Source organism: Heteronotia binoei, chromosome 15 (assembly GCF_032191835.1).
Source record: "Heteronotia binoei isolate CCM8104 ecotype False Entrance Well chromosome 15, APGP_CSIRO_Hbin_v1, whole genome shotgun sequence".
NCBI classification, from domain to species: domain Eukaryota; kingdom Metazoa; phylum Chordata; class Lepidosauria; order Squamata; family Gekkonidae; genus Heteronotia; species Heteronotia binoei.
Genome location: NC_083237.1, coordinates 65,676,826 through 65,698,692, shown reverse-complemented (window position 1 = coordinate 65,698,692; position 21,867 = coordinate 65,676,826). Strand labels below are relative to the sequence as shown.

General features: G+C 48.9%; 1 protein-coding gene across 1 annotated transcript in view; it reads right to left on the bottom strand.

The window, feature by feature from the left end:
• Nucleotides 1–21,867, bottom strand: part of SCN4A (sodium voltage-gated channel alpha subunit 4) — a 97,738-nt gene that overhangs the window by 21,695 nt on the left and 54,176 nt on the right. Inside the window, exons 15-16 of the mRNA XM_060255861.1 lie at nucleotides 17,528–18,109; nucleotides 436–568 (exon numbers count right to left, since the gene is read on the bottom strand). Coding sequence (XP_060111844.1) covers nucleotides 436–568; nucleotides 17,528–18,109 — 715 coding nt within the window. The remainder of the gene's footprint in view (nucleotides 1–435; nucleotides 569–17,527; nucleotides 18,110–21,867) is intronic.

Here is a 21,867-nt window from a genome sequence, read left to right as displayed (position 1 = left end):
TTCCTTCTGCCATGTTATATGGGAGGTTTAAAAAATTCCATAGTAGGCTATGTCCCTGTGGGTTGAAGGAAACTGAAGGGACAGACCATGTACTTTTATCCTGTAAATTCTACTGCGATTTACGTGCATCTTAACTGGATCCCTGGAGGGTAAATCTGATGAAAGCAAGATACTGAGTTTACTAGCCTCAAATAAGGCTGAAACCATCAAAGTAGTGGCAAACTTCCTTTACTGTGCTTAGAGGAGGAGAAGTCTGTTTAGAATGTTTAATTAACCACCTTTTTTCCTGCCTCCTTGATTTGATACCGTTATTGTTATGCCAATAAAGGTTCCGTGACTGTGAGTCATGACCCCAAAAACAGGTCCTGGGGCTGAAGCCCACTCAAGACCTCCCTGCAAGGTGACTGCCCAGGACTTCCTGGCCAGTCCACCTACCTTCCGTGAAGCATTCCTCTGGCTCATCGCTCTCCACGGCCTCCTCTGCTGCCACTTCCTCCTCCAAGGGGTCGGGAGGCTTGTAATCAACCGTGCTGCAGATCGAGGACTCGGTCCCATCCGACAGCGGCTTCTGAAGAGGGCAAAAGAAGAGGGAAACAAGACCAGTTCAGAAGCAGGCAGACGGGCAGCCAACCCCGCACCACCACCCCCCAGGTTATTGTGAGCATTAAAATTTGGTGGCAGTGATTCAGGGTTGGAAAACTGTTATCAGGACCATGAATTTGTCAAGCTATTGATGTGTCGTCCCCCCACCCAAACTAAACATTCCAGAAACTCATGATATGTGTAACTGTCGGGCTGTGGGCTGCAGCACGGCACTGTGCCCTAAGGTGGAAATCAAGAAGCCAAGGAGGGGCTGCCCTTCGTGAGTGGGAACCGCTGCAACATCTGTCTGGAGGCTCCCGCAGAGATTCCGCAGGCAGCCCGTTCAGGGGCAGCCATTAAACGACCCCAAAGGGAAAGATGCAACAGAATTAACTACTTTGGTGCGGAGTGGAGTCTGATTTGAACCTTTGAGGAAAGGGTAATAAGGCAGTTAAAATCATGTAGAGAGGTGGCAAACAGCTTCTTTTGACCATCTCATTTTTTTTTATAAATAAGTTTTTAAATAAATATTTTATAAATAAAGGTGCAACTTGCCTACCGCTTTGTTCTATTGCTTCAGACCAACACTTTGCTCTAGCTTCTTTTGTGAATGGCTTCCCAGGGTCCACAAGAGCCTGTAACGACTCCATGAATGAATTTCTCAGGGCATGTGGAGAAATGCATTTTTCTTTGGAGGTCTGAACTGAACAAAATGTCCACCTTGAGTTTTAAAAAGCTTTCTCTCTCTCTCTCTCTTGCAAAGTACAGGCAGATGGAGAGAGAGTCAACTCAGCCTCACCAGCCTCACCCAACACAGCTTTACGAATGCAAATATAAGGCCCGGCTAGACACAATGAGATGGTCAAGTCACACACACTCCCCCTCCCCAGGTAGACAGGTGACATCTAGCAGGAAACAAGAGATTTGGAGGGCTGAAGGTGCTAGAAAGACTGTGCCCCCCTCATTCACTTGAGCAGTGTGACCACTCCCCTCGGGCGTGCACAGCCCATCCCTGTTCCTGCAGTGGTCTGTGCGCTAACCGCCTGGGGTGCTTTCACTATGCAGCTTTCTTCTGAGATGGGAGACTGCCCCAAGCTGCCTGTCTGTACCCAGTCAGTGTTCATGGAAAGGGCAGCTGCAGAGTGTGTGTGTGTGTGTGTGTGGAGATGTGTGCTACTCTGCTGATGTTGGCAAGCTGATTATTAGGTTGACCTTGGCTGATGGCTCTCATTCAGTTAGGCAGGGGAGTACAAGCTCATAAATTCAGCATTCTGCACCCCCCCCCTCTCTGAACTTTGTTGCCATCAATAGCATTGTCTACTTGAACTGGAAGCATCCCTTTCCTATTCCTTCTACCAAAGATCACTGGAGTGAGCACATGACCTTCAGTGTGCCCAGCAAGCAATCTCTTAGGTCTTCATTCATTCCTTTTAGCTCCTAAAGCAAGGGAATATGAAATGGGAGGTGTTTTCCTTTTAGCAAACATGGAATGCCTTTCGGGATTATCAGCCCATAGCATAAAAAGTGTGCAGAAATCGATAATTTATTGCATGGGCTGCAAACATCATCCCTCAAGGAAAAAGTGCCTACATTTCAAAGATATCACACCTCTCATCAAAATAGCTATGACACTAAATAGTTGGGTCTGTGTATATTGTAAGTTGGGGAGTGTGGCTGACATTTCTCTCGTTTGGATTTCTATGGGCTGCACCCCAAGGAAATGCTACCACCTGCTGGCACACACGAGGACAGCAAACTAGCCTCTGTAAGGTTCAGGTCTACCGTCTGTTGGACTTCGGCAGAGCAGTAATGCAAAGTAGCCAAAACAGCTGTGAACAGGACAAGGGCATATCTGGACACCTCCTTGCTGCCCACCCACATCTGTATGGTTTACTTCCACCTGCGCCTGTAGGCGTGCATTCTCTTGCAAGCGTGCCACTTTCCCCAAGCAACAACAAGAGGCCGAGTTCTTTTTCCACAATCTGTTTTTTCCTAGCAAGCCTTCACTGCCCCCTTCTCAGCTGGACTGCCGTTGGTCACAAACTGCAGCCTAATCTGTGCCAAATGACCAGAGTTATAATTAGTAGAGCCAAGAGACTCACCCTCCAGAGAGCTAGGCTATCTCAAACATCTACAGCTCAGTTTACGCTGAAGAGCTTTTAGGTCAAAGTTTATCCTAGTTCAGAAGCTGGGTTGCAGGTACCGCTGGCCAAACCTCAGAGCCCATAAACCCTCTCGCCCATATCTGCCATGCCTCCCTCACCCCATTAGCCCCTGAGAAAGTCCTAAAAGAAGGCCAAGGGGAGCTGTGTTGGCTCCTGCAGGGTTTGCAGAACATTTAAATTGCTGCATGCTCCGGATCAAGTTGATGCCAGAGGGACACGTCCTCTTGTGGCCCCTCGCCACCATCCCCTTCACAATCTCCTCGTAGATGTCGATATTTTTGTGGGATTGCTTGAGCACTCTCTGCACCCTGCTTTCCCCCCAGAGTGCGAGCAAGTCCAAAACCTCCTCTCTCCTCCATGATAAGCCCCGAACTCCAGACATATCGTGCAGCGTGTTCCAAACGTTCTGTGCAAGTGCCTCGAGCGATAGGCGGGAAAACAAGTAGTCCCGTCAACCAGCCAGTGGATTTCAAATCAAGTTTTGGCGGGGGACTACTTTGTTGTGCAGTTGATTTAAAACAAGAGAGAAACGCATTTCTTATATTCTTTACATCTGGGAAAAGGTTACATTTCCTTTCTTTTAATGCCTTGGCTTTTAATTTTATATTAATTAGAGGAATATGCCTTTTGGTTCGTTGAGTGGAAGAATACGCAAACTACGACAGTGAGCACTAGGGTGAGGGTGGGGTTTTGTCGCACCTGTATCCCGCGCCGAACATCCACACTGTAAAAACCCGACCTTGTTGCGGGTCTTCGAGAAAGGACCGGACTTTTTCTACAGTCAAATTATCCCGATATACATGCGGAGCAAGTTGGGATGATAACGACTCCACATCGTTTGACAGATGTGAATGTCTGAACGTCTGCTTTAACTCCGCATTGGGGGCGTGGGTGAGTCGTGGTTAATGTTCCGTCTGATCGCACCCCAAGAGTCTTGGAAGGAAGAATTCATTGAGCTCATCTGGTCAAGAAACTGAAGGCCCCTTATCACACTTTGGACAATCATTGAATGAGTTGGAATGCAAACAAAGCCTTCTTTTAAATGCTCTAAGAAATTTAAATTCTGCTTCATGTCTTGAACCTTTGATGTTGAAGGGTACTCTTTTTTTTTTTTAAGCCAGTGTCAACAATAATGAAAAGAACGGAAGTCTAATTTCTCTTAATACTGCTTGCTACATCTCCATTCTGAAACTAGTTTCTAGTAGGGATGCCAGCCTCCAGACGGAAACTGAGGATCCCCTGGAATCAGTTATCTGCAGACTAGAGAGATCCGTTCTCCTGGAGAAAATGGATGTATTGGAGGGGGAGCTCTGTGGCCTTGTGCCCCGCTGAGGTCCCTCTCCTCTCCAGGCTCCACCCCCAAATCTCCAGGAGTTCCCCAGCTTGGAGCTGGCAACCATGCCCCCACCCTCTGCTGGTGGCCAGGGGAGACTTGGCAACCCTGCATTTGAGTTTCCTTGGGAGAAATGTTCCCTCTAAGTTGCAGAGTCTTGTGAGCAAAAATTCTACTTTGTGAGTTACTTGCATTAAAGTTGTGAGCTGCTGCATAAATCAGTGTGCTCTGGGGCCATTTTTCCTGAGCTAAGACAAAAATGTGTGAGCTGGAGGCTAAAAATCTGTGAGCTAGAAGGTCAGATGCTGATGCTGAAGCTCAAATCCTTTGGCCACCAAATGAGAAGGGAACACTCCCTGGAGAAGACCCTGATGCTGGGAAAGACAGAAGGCAAAAGAAGAAGGGGACGGCAAAAGATGAAATGGCTGGACAGCGTTACTGATGTAGCAAACACGAATTTGAGCAGAATTTGGAGGATGGTGGAAGACAGGAGGGCCTGGCATGACTTTGTCCATGGGGTCTCAAAGAGTTGGACTCGACTGCAACTGAACAACAACAACGAAGTCCAATACTTTAACCTCTGCACCATGGAAATGCTGCAAATTCAGTGCCATTTCAACAAAAAGAACGTGGATGTGACATGACTGTGAGATCATCAAAGCCAGCTGAATAAGATCTCGGGGGCTGAGAATTTGTCCCTAGTCTTGTGCAAAGCCCAGATGTGGCCAAAGATGACCCACCTGTAGCCCTGGCCTGTGTCGTTTTGGCAGGAGCAGCACCAGCTTGGGAGAGGCTTGTGGCTCTCTATCTGCTTGAAGTTTGTATTGGGGGCTGCTGGGCTATAGATGCTTTTGTAAATTGTACTGTTGCGTTTATTTCCTGTAGTCAGCTCCCTTGAGTCCCCAGAATGGGGAAAAGCGGGACACAAATATTTGAAATAAACAAAGAAGCCACAGTTTCAAAATATCATTCTAAATAGACAGGAGCAAAGCGAGTGTGCAAATTTTACATGAATGCCATTAAATGGGTCACAAATGCAATAAGAAAAAAAATAAGATATTAAAACAACTGGAGCAAAGATGCTCCTCAAGGGGGTGCTGTTTGGTTGGTCAAGCGGGTGCAAAGATGCTCCTCAAGTGGGGTGCTGTTTGGTTGGCCGAGAGGGTGCATGGCCAGGGTGGCTTTCGACTTCTTTTTGTCTGCAACTCACAATTAGGGGTGTGCATTCGGTTTGGCCGAACCCAATAAACCTCCCAATACCCCCTGATTCGGAAGTATACGGCATCATATATTTCCGAATCCAATTTACAGGCATTATATGGGAGCCGTATATGGCTCCCATATACTTCCGAATCAATATTCGGAAGTATTCGGAAGCCTATAGAAAAGGCAGGAAAGGAGCTTCTGCAGCTTCAGGGGAGCTGCTTGCCTTCTTTCCCACCTTTGGAAGCCTTGCAGTGCATCTTGCTTTCAGCCACTGAAAGCCGGTGCATCCTTAGATTTCCATAGGGTAAACCACAGCTTCACTCTAGTTATAGGGGACAACTGATTTTTAGTTTGCAAGGAAATCTGGTTTGTCCCAGGATCTAGTTAGGAGAAGTTTAACTAGGAGGATTTAACAAGGATTGCCTTCCTTCCACACATGCCTAATAATACTGAAAGGGCCATTGCAGCCCCCAACTGTAACCGACAGCACCCACAGGCCCAGCCAGGATAACCCAGAGAGACCCAGAACCAGAATGCTTGTTGTGCTTGGCCAGCTCTCCTCGCGTTGTTTGGGGCAGGGCTGGAGAGCTGGCATCTCTAGATTGCATGTTCTGTGGCAGGGAAGCTGGCATCTCTAGATTGCATGTTCTGTGGCAGGGAAGCTGGCATCTGGGTGAGAGACACAGAACCAGCATGCTTGTTGTGCTTGGCCAGCTCTCCCCGCATTGTTTGGGGTAGGGCTGGAGAGCTGGCATCTGTAGTTTTTGCATTCTGTGGCAGGGAAGCTGGTATCTGGGTGAGATGCCTGTTGTGCTTGGCCAGCTCTTCCCGCGTTATTTGGGGCAGGGCTGGAGAACTGGCATCTGGGTTTGCTGCAGCCAGGTCTGCAGAGCAGACCTTGAGCAGATTGTGTTTTGTGTGGCAGTGAAGTTGGCATTGGCAACTGGGTTTATATTGGTTCCAGGCCTGCAGGGTTCATAGAGTAGATAGAGGGATGTAGTGCATTTGGGTCCTATAGAGATTCTCTGGTGTGAAGTTAGGTTTGGCTTTGGGTGCCCCAGGAATTGGACCCCCTGGCCCAATCTTTTTTTTGGCCTTGTGGGTTTTGTGTGGGACAGTGCCCTGAAGCTGCACAGCAGTTTGGGGGGCTCTCCTCAAAACCCCCTGCTCCCCAGAGCCACTTTTCCCACAATAATTACAGTGGGGGAAGTGGCTCTAATTGGTTTTTTCTTACCATTGCGAACAGTGTTCCTTTTGGGGTGCCCACAGATGGGTGCAGTCTTTTAGAGCCAGGGGAGTTCCATGCGAGGGAGTCCCATGAAGCTGCCCTGCAGTTTTGGAGCCTCTCCCTCAAACCCCTCTCTGGCCAGAGCCACTTTCCCCACAGCAATTATAGTGAAGGAAGTGGCTAATTGGGCTTTCCCCAGCATTTGGTGGCAATGGGCCTTTTGGGGAGCCCAAACCCCATGGCCCAATCTTTTTGGGACTTGGGGGTTTTGTAGGGGAGAGTTCCCTGCGGGTTCCCTGCAGTTTTGGGGGCACTCCCTCAATTCCCCTGCCCCCAGTAGCCTCTGATTATGCCCTATGTTGCCATTGATTTCAATGGCCCATAGGGTATAATGGTGGGATAGGGACACCCTCTTTGAGTGCCCCTGGAATGGGAACCCCTGGCCCAATCTTTTTGGGACTTGGGGGGTTTGTAGGGGAGAGTCCCCTGCAAGTCTCCTGCAAATTTGGGGGCTCTCCCTCAAACCCCCATTTCAATGGCCCATAGGGTATAATGGGGCCGTATATTTGGAAATAGCCGTATATCTACCGTATATACGGCTATTCCGATTACTGGTATTCGGAAATATACAATATTCCGAATATTTTGGCCCTGTATATTTCCGAATCCGATTAATTCCCCCCCAAATTTTTTTTGCGCACCCCTACTCACAATACGGCATGGGGAGAGGGGGGGGCTGCTTCAGAATGACTGGGCGGCAGTCCATCCTAAGAAAGCATCAGAATAGTTCTTCTGAAGAGAGAGAGCATATAAAAACAACTCACTAGAATCACGGAATTGTAGCATTGGAAGGGGCCACCAAAGCCATGATGTTCCCTTTAATTTCCCCTCCTACTGAACGGAGCAGTTCACATCCTGAGCAGGTCCAGTCCTAGACTGTCTGTCCCCCTTGGCAAGACTAATGTCTCCAGGTCCCATGCGCAATCGCCTAGTTTGCCTAGTGGCAGGGTTGCCCTAATCCTGAACAGCAGGGGTGGAATTCTAGCAGGAGCTCCTTTGCATATTAGGCCACACACCCCTGATGTAGCCAGTCCTCCAAGGGCTTACAAGACTCTTTTTTTAAAGCTCTTGGCGGACTGGCTACATCATGGGAGTGTGGCCTAATATGCAAAGGAGCTCCTGCTAGAATTCCATCCCTGCTGAGTGGAATATAATAACGGCTGTAATCTTAAAATGGGCGGCGGGTAGATTGCTGCTGAGCAGGTTTCCTGGTTAACGCGCGGCCGCTCACGTGCACAGTTCACAGGTAACAATGGAGGCCATCTACTCCACCCCCCTGCACAACCCAGGAACAACCTTATGCTTGCCAAGTTGCAGCTGGAAGACTGCCACTGAGGGGAGCTGATGCCACTGCTGAACTACTCTTGATGTAAAATTACTCTTTGCCTGCAATTTAAGCCTGTTATTGCGAGCTCAGAAACAAAGGCAAGAGAGCCAGTTGCCTAGGGCTCACCCAAGGCCAAAGACGGCCCCCCCGCTTTTCAAGCATCAGGAGTCCTGTCAAACGCAAAGCGCTTTGGAGGAAAGCTTTGCCTGGAGTGCTGGGGAGGGACCTGCCATTAGAGGCCGCTTTAACACAGCTCCGTCATAGTGGAATCTGGCAGGGAACCTTCAGCTGTCAACGGCAAGGGAGATTAATTTCTAAACTGAGTGAGACCAGGGCTCGAGCCTTCCTGGAAGTCACAATCTGCAGGCTCAAGAATCCGATCAAGATGGGCGCCCGTATTAGTCTGTTTGTAGCAGAAGACAAGAGTCAGGGCGTTTTCGCACTGACCTTAATCGGCAGCGACGTCCCTCTTCACCGCGCAGGATCTGCGTGGATTTCGCACCAATTGCTGCGGAGCACCCGGAAAAGCCGCAAAGTCCCGCGGCTTTTGCGTTGCAAATGTAAACTGGTTTTTGGCGGTTTACATTTGCGACGCAAAAGCACCTTCAAGACTCACAAAGCACCTTCAAGAGCACCTTCAAGACTCACAAAATTTATAATAGCGACTCACGAAAGCTCCTCCCCTGCCACAAATGTTGCTAGACTTCAAGGTGCTACTGAACTCTTGCTCTTTTCTACTGCTTGAGGACCTGTCCTCCTCCTCTTCCTCCTCAGCCAGGTACTAGGAGCAGAGTCTGGGGCTTAGAGAGAGAGGGCTGCGAGTCTCCAGGTGGTGGCTGCAGATCTTCAAGAATTACAATTATCTCCATGTAAAAAAGATCAGTTCCTCTGGAGAATCTGGAAGGTGGACTCGAAGGCATCATACCCCACTGTGGTCCCTCGCCTCCCCAACCCTTCCCTCCCCAGGCTCTACCCCCACATCTCTAGGGATTCCACAATTCAGATCTGGCTACCCTACGAGACGAGAAAGAGAGGGCCTGGAACTCTGAGTAGTCAAGCCCTCCAATATGTCAATTTTCTACTCTAAATTAAAGATGCCCTGACCTGGATAGCCTAGGACAGCCCAATCTCATCAGATCTTGGAAGCTAAGCAGCATCAATCCTGATTAGTATTTGGATGTGTAGTGTACTGGGAGCTTCAAATGAAGATCCTTTGTTGGAGCTACACTCAGAGTGGCCACCCTTGCTGAGCCAGCCGATCAGGTAATATCCATTTGAATGAAGTCCATTGTTTTATAGAATCATAGAGTTGGAGGGTTATCTAGTCCAACCCCCTGCATAATGCAGGAAATTCACAAATACCTCCCCCTAAATTCACAGGATCTTCATTGCTGTCAGAGGGCCATCTAGCCTCTGTTTAAAAACCTCCAGGGAAGGAGAGCCCACCACCTCCTGAGGAAGCCTGTTCCACTGAGGAATCACTCTAACTGTCAGAAAGTTCTTCCTAATGTTGAGCTGGAAACTCCTTTGATGTAATTTCAACCTGTTGGTTCTGGTCCTACCTTCTGGGGCCACAGAAAACAATTCTGCGAGAGGTTCTTTGCAGCTACATTCAGAGTGGCCACCCTTGCTGAGCCAGCCGATCAGGTAATATCCATTTGAATGACACTCATGCAAATGCGGGTTTCGAGCACCTGTTTTTCTATCGGGTTGTTTATTGCTGGAGGTGCGTTTTAGGTGGAGGTTTTGTGTATATAGTTGCAGCTAGCCACATGCGTTTTAAGTTGGGTTTTTGTTAATAAAAGAGCTATTCTGGAATCACTATAGTGTCTGACCCACTACTTTGCATGATGGGAGACCACCAAGGAATATCAGGGTTGGGATGCAGAGACAGGCAATGACAAACAATCTCTAAATGTCTCTTGCCTTGACAACCCTACTGCCAGGGTTGGTGGGTCACCCTAAGTAGGCTGAGACTTGGCTGTAAAAATGAAATAAAAAATTGTGCATGGAGCCATACTAGCACTGTGGAAAGTGGAAGACATCGCATAACTCGAAGAAGAAGAGGAGATTGGATTTATACCTCACCCTTCACTCAGAGTCTCAGAGTGATTTACAGTCTCCTTTCCCTTCCCCTCTCCACCACAGACACCCTGTGAGGTCAGTGGAACTAAGAGAGCTCTGACAGAAACTGCTCTTGAGCAGAACAGCTCTGAGAGAGTTATAACTGGCCCAAGGTCACTCCAGCAGCTGCAAGTGGAGGAGTGGGGAATCAAACCCGGCTCTCCCAGATTAGAGTCTGTGCACTTAACCCCTACACCAAACTGGCTTATGTAAGGAGCCTTAGATAATCGCTCCACACATTCTGAAGCTGAGTGCCAACAGCCCCAGTGGCACTGACTGGCCTTCCCTTAGCCTCACACAAGGGAAGAATAATAGCACCTGTGCACACATAAAGAGTGCTCTTTTCATGACTGAACAACCACAGTGGCACATAACAAGAGGTTAGCACTAGGGATACTGAAGGTTTGTGGGTTGGATGTGAAATGTGTTGTTGTGTGTGTTCTCTTAAACTGAGGAAGATCTTTGACCACTGGACATGTTGGACTCCCAAAGTTCATGAGGAAAATGGATGTTCAGTCTGTTCATTCCTAGTGGTGGGGGGAGGGGGGGCGGTTGGAAGCACTGGATGTTCAAGTCTATCCATTGAAATCCCCCACTGTCTTTGTCTTATGCTCTAGGTGAGGAGTCCCCAACCCCCGGGATGGGAACTGGTATCGGGCCGTGGCCTGTTTGCAATGGGCCCCGCAGCCCCTCCCCACTTCTGGAGAGCCAGTTTGGTGTAGTGGTTAAGTGTGCGGACTCTTATCTGGGACAACCGGGTTTGATTCCCCACTCCTCCACTGGCAGCTGCTGGAATGGCCTTGGGTCAGCCATAGCTCTGGCAGAGGTTGTCCTTGAAAGGGCAGCTGCTGTGAGAGCCCTCTCAGCCCCACCCACCTCACAGGGTGCCTGTTGTGGGGGAGGAAGGGAAAGGAGATTGTGAGCCGCTCTGAGACTCTTCGGAGTGGAGGGCGGGATATAAATCCAATATCTTCATCTACCTCACAGGGTGTCTGTTGTGGGGGAGGAAGATAAAGGACATTGTGAGCCGCTCTGAGACTCTTCTGAGTGGAGTGTGGGATATAAATCCAATATCTTCATCTACCTCACAGGGTGTCTGTTGTGGGGTGGGGGGGAAGATAAAGGAGATGGTGAGCCGCTCTGAGACTCTTCGGAGTGGAGGGCGGGATATAAATCCAATATCTTCATCTACCTCACAGGGTGTCTGTTGTGGGGGAGGAAGATAAAGGACATTGTGAGCCGCTCTGAGACTCTTCTGAGTGGAGTGTGGGATATAAATCCAATATCTTCATCTACCTCACAGGGTGTCTGTTGTGGGGTGGGGGGGAAGATAAAGGAGATTGTGAGCCGCTCTGAGACTCTTCGGAGTGGAGGGCGGGATATAAATCCAATATCTTCATCTACCTCACAAGGTGTCTGTTGTGGGGGAGGAAGGTAAAGGAGATTGTGAGCCGCTCTGAGACTCTTCGGAGCGGAGGGCGGGATATAAATCCAATATCTTCATCTACCTCACAAGGTGTTTGTTGTGGGGGAGGAAGGTAAAGGAGATTGTGAGCCGCTCTGAGACTCTTCGGAGTGGAGGGCGGGATATAAATCCAATATCATCATCTACCTCACAGGGTGTCTGTTGTGGGGGAGGAAGGTAAAGGAGATTGTGAGCCACTCTGAGACTCTTCGGAGTAGAGGGCAGAATATAAATCCAATATCTTCTATCTTCTTCTCACCATTTTAAGGCCGGGGAAGGGAAGGAGGCAAGGGCAGCGGTGGTTTTCTCGCCAATCAGCTGATTGGCTGGGGAGGGGTTGGCCTGGGAGGCACTTCATGACCCCTTCCTTGGCCATAAAATGGTGAAAACGGGGGGGGGGGAGGCTGTGAGGCTGCGTGGGGGGGTGGCGAAGGAGGGAGGAGGAAACGGGGGGGAGGAGGCTGTGAGGCTGCAAGGGGGCAGCAAAGGAGGAAAACGGGGAGGAGGCGAGGCTGAGCGGAGGGGCGGTGAAGGAGGGAATGGGGGGGAATGGGGGGAGGAGAAGGAGGTGCCGCAAGGGGGGCAGGGGGAGGCTGAATTAGGTGCCCCTACCCTGCTGGCTCTGGGACTGTGGTCAGTGGGCTGGCCCTGAGGCCGGTCCCTGGGGCCAAAAAGGTTGGGGACCACTGCTCTAGTCTATTCACTGCATTGGTGTGGGGTGTCCCCCCCCACAGAAATGGCCAGTTTTGTATGTCAGGACCTGGAAGTCAGATCAAGTTTCTCCTCGTGGTTTGCAACAGTGTTTTTAAGCTATTATATTCCTGGATGCTCCTGTTGCTCAACTGCTAAAGGAAGACGATTACAGTGAAAGATAGAGACGTTTATAGTTTTAGAAATGAAATGCAGCCTCTCTTCTACATGATACTTAGTGGCAATGATTGCCAACATTAAATTTATGTAACTCCACTTTTAAAATCAAAAACAAAGCATCCTGCTTTAAGCTGTTAGTCCAAAGTGGAAATCTGTTGGTGAAAGAGGCATCTTCTTAGCTGCCAGTCACCCACAAGCTGAGACTGCTGATTAAAACAAAGTTAATGAGATCATGCTGACAAATTTAAAACTTCTGATGCCCGTCTGGAAATAAAGGTCACTCAACCCTAGGGTTGCCAAGTCCAGTTCAAGAAATAACTGGGGACTTTGGGGGTGGAGCCAGGAGACATTGGGGGCGGAGCCAGGAGCAAGGGTGTGACAAACCTAATTGAACTCCAAGGAAGTTCTGGCCATCACATTTAAAGGGACAGCACACCTTTTTAAATGCCTTCCTTCCATAGGAAATAATGAAGAATAGGGGCACCTTCTTTGGGGGCTCATAGAATTGGACCCCCTGGTCCAATCGTTTTGAAACTTGGGGGGTATTTTGGGGAGAGGCACTAGATGCTATACTGAAAATTTGGTGCCTCAACCTTAAAAAACAGCCCCCCCCCGAGCTCCCGATACCTCCAGATCAATTCCCCATTATGAGAATCGATCTCCACAAAGGGAATAATAATGTGCCCAGCAGACATTTCCTCCCCCTCCCCCGTTTCTGGTGACTCTGAAGCGAGGGATTGACGTCTCTACTCACGAGTTGCTGCCAGCTTCTTCAGAGTAACACAGATACACCATCCCAAGAGGAAGCCTTTCAATCGGAGACTGAAGCCTCCGAAGGTGGAAAGTCACACGGTGGCTTTGGGGGCGGGGCTTCCCCCCCACTGGCCAGCTGACTGGGGGCGGAAAGGAGCCTGGGAAGCGGGAGAACCCCCGCTGGGACCTGGGGATTGGCAAGCCTAGTGGAGATTTCAACACTAGGATTGGGCCAGGCAGTTCTGAGGCACGATTGGGCCTGTATGAAGAAGAAGAAGAATTGCAGATTTATACCCCACCCTTCTCTCAGAATCAGAGACTCAGAGCGGCTTACAATCTCCTATATCTTCTCCCCCCACAACAGACACCCTGTGAGGTGGGTGGGGCTGAGAGGCCTCTCACTGCAGCTGCCCTTTCAAGGACATTCTCTGCCAGAGCTATGGCTGACCCAAGGCCATTCCAGCAGCTGCAAGTGGAGAAGAAGACTGCAGATTTATACCCCACCCTTCTCTCTGAATCAGAGACTCAGAGCGGCTTACAATCTCCTATATCTTCTCCCCCCACAACAGACACCCTGTAAAGAGAGTGGTGCTGAGAGGACTCTCACAGCAGCTGCCCTTTCAAGGACAACCTCTGCCAGAACTAAAGATGTGAAGGCCCAGAAAAAAACCCAGAAAAATTCAGAAAAAAACCAGGTGGTTTTTCCTGGTTTTTTCCTGGAGCCTCCCCCCCCCCCCTGAAAATTTCGAAAAATTGATTCTGGAATGTTTTATTTTAACATGATGAATAAAATATTTTAAGACAAGGTGTTCAAATATTTTCCAAATCATTTCTAAAAAATATGTCTGGTATTAGATTATTCTAATTTCTGTGCACTGAGGCCAAGCAAGTCCTAGGCCATGCCCATTCATTGAAATTAGTCCTACACTCCCTTCTATACACTTCCCCCCTCTTCGGTTCTTTTTATGAGAATGAGTTTTCTATTTTTATTTAATACTTTGGAGAGGAAATAGGAATAACTGTTACTTCTGGATTTTTAAAAATTGTTTTGTGGAAGTTTTTTTTCCCCTGTTCCACATAAACTAGTAAACAGTTCAGGAGATTGTTGCTCCATTTGTTACAATTACAAATAAATATGATTTTAAAAGTAAATTCTTCTTGTAATAATTGTTTGGATACGCTATATTTTTAATATGCTAGTTGTGATAATTTCACGCCAAGTCCATAGTCATATTTTATATTCCTAAAGTAACAATGACTTTCAATCTGGAAATTTTCAAATTTTTTTCAATTTTTTCCAAAAATCTCCGGGTTTTTCCTGAAAAAAAAAAAAAACAACGGAAAAAACCTGGGGTTTTTTCCAAGCTTCAAAATTTCCAGAAATTTTACATCTCTAGCCAGAGCTCTGGCTGACCCAAGGCCACTCCAGCAGCTGCAAGTGCAGGACTGGGGAATCAAACCTGGTTCTCCCAGATAAGAGTCCAGCCCCCTTAACCACTACACCTAACTGGCTCTCCAGTATATCCAGATTGCTGAATATACCTCACTTTTGGCACATCATGTGCAAGACTCTAGCCTAAAATGCCTTGAGTTGCAAGCTGTGTTCAATTTAATTTGTAATTCCAGGAGATCTCAAGGTGCCAGTGTTCCATCTAAGCTGAGTCAGTGTGAGCTAGCTCACAGTTTTTTAGAACTCCGGATCACACATTTTTGTCTTAGCTTAGGAAAAATGGCCCCAGAACAAACTAATTGATGCAGTAGCATAAACAGACTTTTTGCTCACAAGACTCCATAGCTTAGAGGGAGTATTGTAAGGCGCTACCTGGAGGCTGGCAACCCGCCAACACTCCAGGGATCTCTGGGTAGAAAGGACCAAGGCTGGAAGAGAAGATTGTCCCTGACTCAAAGCCATCTGCCCATAAAACTGGTTGCTGATGGAGGTCTTCATTTTATCCCTAATCTGCTACCAGGAAAGAGAGAGAGAGAGAGAAGGGGTTGGAGGCAAGCAGCTAATAAGGTAGGCTGCCCAAGTTCAAAGTCAGTGACAGGAAACCTGATCCTGCGACAAGGAAGGGAGAACTTGGCTGGGAGGCAACTGGGTGCAAACAGTTTGTGTGTTGTTAGCTTTCCAGGCTTGCTTATAAGTGACTGGGGGGGGTGGAGCAGGGGGAGGAGGCCAGGGAGCTGCGGAAACTTGCTGAGGGCCCTACAATTAGATCTAGTGTTAATACCTCAGCTAGGATCATCTCTGGACATGTGATGATGGTCCCCGGGAGGTGTCTGGGCAGCAGTGAGGCCTCCTGAATACATAACCCTGGAATCTCAAAGATGCTGGGGGGATAGGAGGCACAGCAGAGTTCCAGAAAGGGGTCGCAGGAACTGCAGGTGGGGGGTAAGCTGTGCTGCAAGGACTCAGAGACACACTGCAAGGCCTTCAACAGCAGACTTGCCAACTCCAAATGTGGGTTTTTTTGCACACTGTTACCGTTTTCTGACATCTGATGAGCTGATTGTCGATTTCATCAGTATTATAACGATAACCGATTAAAAACAGTAAGCTATTTAAATGGGATAATTTTAAAGAGTCCGCTAGCTGAAAAGTGGTGTAGAAGAGCATGAAAGCAGTCCAAGCACACCTTCATTTCAGGTCATCCTCTTATATCCAGCTTCTGGGCATTCCAGCATTGCCCATTTCCTCCTGTACTGGGTGAGCAGGCAACGGCTGGGGAATGCCTCTTGGAAGAGCAGGGCAGGGGGCCATTGCTGCTCCCAGCTTTGTCTGCCCATGAGGGGAGGTGGTGAGGACTGGCAGATGCTGCTGATGCCTGCCTGAGTAGTGGAAGAGGAGAAGAGACAGCACACTGCTCTGCTCCAGAGGGTGAATGGCTGCTCTGGAAGAGCTTCCTCTGATGCCCTTTGCTGGCAGCATCTCTCCTCTCCCCCATCAAGGAGAAGGCATGGCTTGTGAGGGACCCAATCCTTGCTGCTGCTCAGAGGGAGAAGGGCTGGGAAGCGGTTGTTTCTGGAGCTGGGTGGCCACAGAGGATGGTTGCCAGGAGCCTGCAGTGGGTTCGGCCTTGGCACGGAAACCCTTAGCAGCTACTTGGACATGTCTATCTGCGCTGTTGGCCCTGACTGTCAGAGAAGCTTGGTAAGGATGGGCAAGCTCGTTCTGTAAGCTTCTCAAGGGATAAAAGGAAGTACTTCTTCACCCAAAGGGTGATTAACATGTGGAATTCACTGCCACAGGAGGTGGTGGCAGCAACAAGCATGGCCACCTTCAAGAGGGGTTTAGATAAAAATATGGAGCAGAGGTCCATCAGTGGCTATTAGCCACAGTGTGTGTGTGTGTGTGTGTATAAAAAATTTTTGGCCACTGTGTGACACAGAGTGTTGGACTGGATGGGCCATTGGCCTGATCCAACAGGGCTTCTCTTATGTTCTTATGTGACACACAGTGTTGGACTGGAGGGGCCATTGGCCTGATCCAACAGGGCTTCTTTTATGTTCTTATGTGACATAGAGTGTTGGACTGGAGGGTCCATTGACCTGATCCAACATGGCTTCTCTTATGTTCTTATGTGACACAGAGTGTTGGACTGGATGGGCCATTGGCCTGACCCAACATGGCTTCTCTTATGTTCTTATGTGACACAGAGTGTTGGACTGGATGGGCCACTGGCCTGATCCAACAGGGCTTCTCTTATGTTCTTATGTGACACAGAGTGTTGGACTGGATGGGCCACTGGCCTGATCCAACAGGGCTTCTCTTATGTTCTTATGTGACACAGAGTGTTGGACTGGATGGGCCACTGGCCTGATCCAACATGGCTTCTCTTATGTTCTTCTGTGACACAGAGTGTTGGACTGGATGGGCCATTGGCCTGATCCAACAGGGCTTCTCTTATGTTCTTATGTGACACAGAATGTTGGACTGGATGGGCCACTGGCCTGACCCAACATGGCTTCTCTTATGTGACACAGAATGTTGGACTGGATGGGCCACTGGCCTGATCCAACATGGCTTCTCTTATGTTCTTATGTGACACAGAGTGTTGGACAGGATGGGCCACTGGCCTGATCCAACATGGCTTCTCTTATGTTCTTCTGTGATACAGAATGTTGGACTGGGTGGGCCTTTGGCCTGATCCAACATGGCTTCTCTTATGTTCTTCTGTGACACAGAGCGTAGGACTGGATGGGTAATTGGCCTGATCCAACATGGCTTCTCTTATGTTCTTATGGGACACAGAGTGCTGGACTGGAGGGGCCACTGGCCTGATCCAACATGGCTTCTCTTATGTTCTTAAGGGAACCCTAATAAACATCCAAGGAGCCCAGCAGGACAACCCTTGGAACATCCCCTGCGCCCACTCCCATTCTCTGCCTCTCCTTGCAGGGATCCGGGACTCACCTTGGTGTCTTCAGCCGTCTCTTCTCCTGTGTCTGTTTCATCATAAAGGTCGGACTCTTCAGAGGCGATTGGGACGTGGATGGTCAGGTTGGGATTGTTGATGAAGTTCATGTGATCCAGCTCATCAATGAACGGAGCTCTTTTGGCGATTCTCTCCAAGTAATTCGGTTTGGAGCCCTGGCTGATGTCCAGCCCGTTAACGACGGGGGGCTTGTTGGCTATGCCGTTGATGTAATTTGATTTGGAGTCCTGGCCCACATCCACAGGGCACAGCCCATCAACGGCCGACTCTTTTTTGACTACGCCGTCTATGTAATCTGACTTGGAGTCCTGACCTGGGTCCATGCGGTTGAGGACAAAGTTCTCCTTCTTGCTGTCCTCCTCCTCCTTGGTTGGGGGTTGCTTTTTCCCCTTCCAGACCTGGTGAAGGAGCCAGAGGGCTTGCTTCTTGACAAAATCAATCCCCCGTGTGATCCTGCCAATGGCGATCTGCAAATTATTCATCTCCCCATCATCCTCGGAACCGGCCAGGCTGTCGGCGCTGAAGGAACTGAGCAGCAAAGCCAGGAAGAGGTTGAGAACCTGCAGGGGCCACAGAAGAGAAGGAAGGAATGAGGCTCCCTCAGAAATCAGCACTAAAAAAGAGAAGCCGCCAAGGACAGAGGGACAGAAAACTCAGAACAAAACTCGAGTAATACAACAGCATTTCCCAGGATACAAGCAAGGCTGTGTGGACCATGCGCTAAAAAAAAAATATGCTCCTGAATGTTATTGATGCTAAAAGTGCAGTTGTATTTGTTTAATCAACTGAATATTCTCTGTAGTATTTTCATTGCTTATTCACATATTCATGTATTCATATACTTTATATATTCATGTATCATATATTCATTAACTCGGCTGCCCTGCATTTATATATCATATATTCATTAACTCAGCTGCCCTGCATTTATATTCCTGCCCGTCAGGGGAGGGCGGAATATAAATGCAATGAAATAAAAATAAAATAAATTAATGTGTAGTAGTATAGACTGGTGTGTATCATGAACAACAGATATATCTATAAGACATGTATTTTCACCAACTGCTATGTTCTCCACTTCATCATTCTGAGTAACTAATGTGAGTTACTCCAAGTAAGGGGCTCAGAAGAGGGAAAGGTGAGCCTGAGAGAATTGCTGGTTAGCACATCTCCATGGAAAAAGAAGAAGAAGAAGAAGAAGATATTGGATTTATATCCCGCCCTCCACTCCGAAGAGTCTCAGAGCGGCTCACAATCTCCTTTATTTTCCTCCCCTGCAACAGACACCCTGTGAGGTGGGTGGGGCTGGAGAGGGCTCTCACAGCAGCTGCCCTTTCAAAGACAACCTCTGCCAGAGCTATGGCTGACCCAAGGCCATGCTAGCAGGTGCAAGTGGAGGAGTGGGGAATCAAACCCGGTTCTCCCAGATAAGAGTCCGCACACTTAACCACTACACCAAACTGGCTCTCCTAGAAGAAGATGGAGACATGGGAGAGTAGCTCTGGATTGGAATGTGCAACCTTATTGACCTGAGAGTGCTTTTAAATATATGTTGGCACTGGAATTGCACCCAGGATTCTGGTGCATATGGCCAGGGCCATTAGGTTATCGGTGTGTGTGGGGGGCACACAGTGGTCAGCTGCAATACTGCAGTCCAAACTCTCTGCTCATGACCTGAGTTCATTCCCGGCAGAAGCTGGATTCAGTTAGCTGGCTCAAGGTTGATTCAGCCTTCCAAGGTCGGTCAAATGAGTCCCCAGATTGCAGATTGCTGGGGGGGGGGGAAGTGTAGATGACTGGGGAAGGCAATGGCAAACCACCCAGTAAAAAGTGTGCCGTGAAAACATCATGATGCGAAGTCACCCCAGAGTTGAAAATGACTGGTGCTTGCACAGGGGACTACCTTGACCTTTATATATATTAGTTAAGTTTAATTTTATTTCAGTTCTGGCAAGGAAAGGCTTTCTTGCCATAAGTGTTTGCTTTGCTGATTTATCTCAAATGAAGCTTCTTCTGCATTCGTCGTGAGAAGTTCCCTGGAGTGTTACTCAGAGCAAAGCCTTACAATGATATTGAAACGTTTGAACTAATCCAAGCTCTTTTCTTAGAAGAATCTGTATATAATATGCAAAAGAGAAGGCATTTGCTTCTCTTGCAAATGTGTTATTCTGTTTCTGGGAGTGCTGTTCCCATCTCAGTTTTGTCCAGGCTCTTCATTGCAGTTATAGGGGCTAGAAATGTTTGGGTTTTTACTCAAGGCAAGCTGAGAGTCTCAGGATAGTGTATCCTGCACTTTAGTAACACAGTTGGCTCTTCTCTTATTTATTCTGCACTTTAATTCCCACCTGTCAGCTGGAGGCTCTCTGGCAGCTCCCCATCCCTAAACATGTATAAACTCCCTGCCAGATTTGAAAAAGGAATAACTACAGCAGGCATTTCCTTCCTGACTAGAAACCTGCTTCCTCTGCTGGACTGGAGTAGTCGCATGGAATATACAAAACTTGAGCATTTTAAAAATCACATTGGGTCCCCCCCCCAGCATTACTCCAATACATATTTTTGCTGTGGTCGCCCAGAACTGTGAAGTAAACTCACTGCAGGGTTTTTTTTTAAATGAGCAAAGCTACTGCCCCAGGTGGGACACTGTCCTCCCACACCCTCCCCCGCCCCTCCTTTCTTCCTTTGCCGTGGAACATCTCATGTGGGTGGGTCCCAGGGGGTAGAGCCACAAGAATCCCAGAAGAGTCACACGTGGGAAACATCCTGAGCGACCATCTTGTCAGCATACCCCTTCTAGCCTGGATCAAGCTGAGTCAGCTCCTTGTGGAAAATCAGAATTCGGTCAGCAAAATCCTGCCAAGAGATCTCTTATCCCTTGAAAGAGGTTCTTAACAGACACTTGGCCAGCTTTGGCAAGGCCCGTAACACCCCTTCCCAGAATGGACCAATCTGACACCTGCCTTTTTTGAGAGCTCCGATGCCCGCACCACACACACCCAGCCCCTCCGAAGGCCACTTCAGCCCTTCATTTGAGCAAGAGCTCGTCTGAAAACTAACTTTCGCCCCAAAGTGTTGTTTTGGAGAAGGTGTGTCTTCAGCTTGAGTGGTATGAATGCTGCGGGAGAACACTCACAACATACAGTTTTGACCACACGAACGAACTGTGCTCCACTTTGGCTACTTGACACAGAAGATGGCTGTTTCCAGTCTTGGGTGAATGGGGTCTCTGATGTTAAGAACCCTTGCTCCCTGCAGTCGATTTTAAAAAGTACGTCTTCTATTTTAAGGCAACAAATAAACATTCAACTAAGTAACTGTCCATTGTCCTTTAAAACATAAGAATAAGAGGATGGCCTGTCCAAAGTGGGGGGCAGGGTGCGGGGCGCCCCAGGAAGGCTTGCTGCCCAATGCCCTCACCACCACCCTGCCCGCCCTCTGCTGTCTGCCCCCGCCTCTCACCTTTGCTGCCCGCTGCTTGCCGCTGCCACAACTCCAGGGCCACGCAAGCGAGCGCAGCAGCAAGGACAAGAGTGGTGGCAGTGAGAGCAGGGCAGCGACTGGGGCAGTGAGAGTGGGGCAGTGAGGGCGGGGGTGGCAGTGAGAGCAGGGCAGCGACTGGGGCAGTGAGAGTGGGGCAGTGAGGGCGGGGGTGGCAGTGAGAGCAGGGCAGCGACTGGGGCAGTGAGAGTGGGGCAGTGAGGGCGGGGGTGGCAGTGAGAGCAGGGCAGCAACTGGGGCAGTGAGAGCGGGGCAGTGAGAGCGGCAGCAAGGGCGGCGGCGGCGAGCGCAGGGTGGGTGGGTAGGCCGAAAGAGCACCCTGGCCATGATTCTGCCCTGGGCGAATGCCTAATTTGCCTAATGGGCGTGATGACTGTGGTGGGGGGGGCTCACTTGGGATTCCCTAAGCTTGTGTGCCTTTAGGTCTGCCAACTCTGGGTGGGGAAATACCTGGAGATTTTGGGAGTGGAGGTGGGGGAGGGGGAGGACTTGGCAGGGTGCCGTGTCCACCCTCCAAAGCAGCCATTGATTCCAGCAAAATTGAGCTCTGTTGCCCGGAAACCAGTACTTATTTATATTGATTATTCATTTTAATTGTAGCCCAGCTCAAGCAGAGGCGGCATAAAAGCCTCCCGAATAGAGTCCAAGGGAGAAGGGGAAAAGAGAAGGCACAGAACTTCAGCAGCGAGGCTTAGAAACCTGGAACTGATGCAGACCATCACAGGTAGCCGATGCAAAGAGCTCAGGTCAAGGAAGAAAGAGGTGAGTGTAGCAAAGAGCACACCTTTTTAGATGCCTTCCTTCCATAGGAAATAATGAA